This window comes from Nothoprocta perdicaria, unplaced genomic scaffold, assembly GCF_003342845.1.
Source record: "Nothoprocta perdicaria isolate Ctin4 unplaced genomic scaffold, notPer1 scaffold_670, whole genome shotgun sequence".
Taxonomy (NCBI): domain Eukaryota; kingdom Metazoa; phylum Chordata; class Aves; order Tinamiformes; family Tinamidae; genus Nothoprocta; species Nothoprocta perdicaria.
In genome coordinates, this window is record NW_020455944.1 from 21,603 (window position 1) to 22,760 (window position 1,158).

At 66.5% G+C, this 1,158-nt stretch overlaps 1 protein-coding gene across 1 annotated transcript in view; it reads left to right on the plus strand.

Moving 5' to 3' along the window:
* Nucleotides 1–71: 71 nt before the first annotated feature.
* Nucleotides 72–1,158, plus strand: part of LOC112956825 (microtubule-actin cross-linking factor 1-like) — a gene marked incomplete at its 3' end in the record, with an annotated part of 3,238 nt that continues 2,151 nt past the window's right edge. The window contains exons 1-3 of the mRNA XM_026050297.1: nucleotides 72–714; nucleotides 790–944; nucleotides 1,019–1,093. Of these exons, the coding sequence (XP_025906082.1) occupies nucleotides 351–714; nucleotides 790–944; nucleotides 1,019–1,093 (594 nt within the window). The remainder of the gene's footprint in view (nucleotides 715–789; nucleotides 945–1,018; nucleotides 1,094–1,158) is intronic.

Below are 1,158 nucleotides of genomic sequence, written 5' to 3' on the forward strand. Positions count from 1 at the left end.
CTATCCCATTCCTGCAGATCCCTGCAGCTGGGAGCAGGCAGGTCCCATCCCCTTACATCCCTCAGGATCTRTCCCATTCCTGCAGATCCCTGAGGTGGGAGTGGGCAGATCCCATCCCCTTACATATCTCTGGATCTATCCCATTCCTGCAGATCCCTGCAGCTGGGAGCAGGCAGGTCCCATCCCCTTACATCCCTCTGGATCCATCCCATTCCTGCAGATCCCTGCAGCTGGGAGCAGGCAGATCCCATCCCCTTACATCTGTCAGGACCTATCCCATTCCTGCAGATCCCTGCAGGTGGGAGCAGGCAGATCCCATCCACCCATGCCCCCTGGGTGGGAGCGGGCAGATGCCATCCCTGCAGACCCCGGCTGTCCCAATCCGTGTTGCTGCGGGCTGCATGTGCAGCTCAGTGCTGGGATGCTCCATCTGGGATGCTGCCGGGGCAGCGCAGGGGGGTTCCCACTGGGATGCTCTTTCCCACTGGGATGCTCTTTCCCCCCGGCATGCTTGTGCTGTTGGGATGTGCTCGTTCCCACCACCTCTGCAGCTGGAGGAGTTTGCGCACTTCGACTTCGGGGTCTGGCGCAAGCGCTACATGCAGTGGATCGGCCAGATGAAGTCCCGCGTCCTGGACGTGTTCCGCGGCATCGACCGGGACCAGGACGGGCGCATTAGCCAGCGGGAGTTCATCGAGAGCGTCCTGGCCTCCAGTGAGCGCCGGYGCGGGGCACGCGGGATGCGGGATGCAGCGCCGCTCCGCGGGGCTCAGCCTCCCCGTCCCGCAGAGTTCCCCACCAACGTGCTGGAGATGAAGGCCGTGGCCAGCATCTTCGACCTCAACGGCGACGGCTTCATTGACTACTGCGAGTTCGTGAGCGCCCTGCACCCCAGCCGCGACCCGCTGCGCCACAGCGCCGACGCCGACCGCATCCAGGACGAGGTGCGCGCGGGGCTGCGGCGCGGGGCCGCGGGGAGCGGGGCGGCCGTGCGCTGAGCGCGGCGGCTTTGCTCCAGGTGAACAGGCAGGTGGCCCAGTGCAACTGCGCCAAGCGCTTCCAGGTGGAGCAGATCAGCGCCAACAGGTACCGGGTAAGCGCTGCCGCCCGCCGCGCTGCTGCGGGGCTGCTGCCTCCGCCCGGGGGGCCCGCACCGTG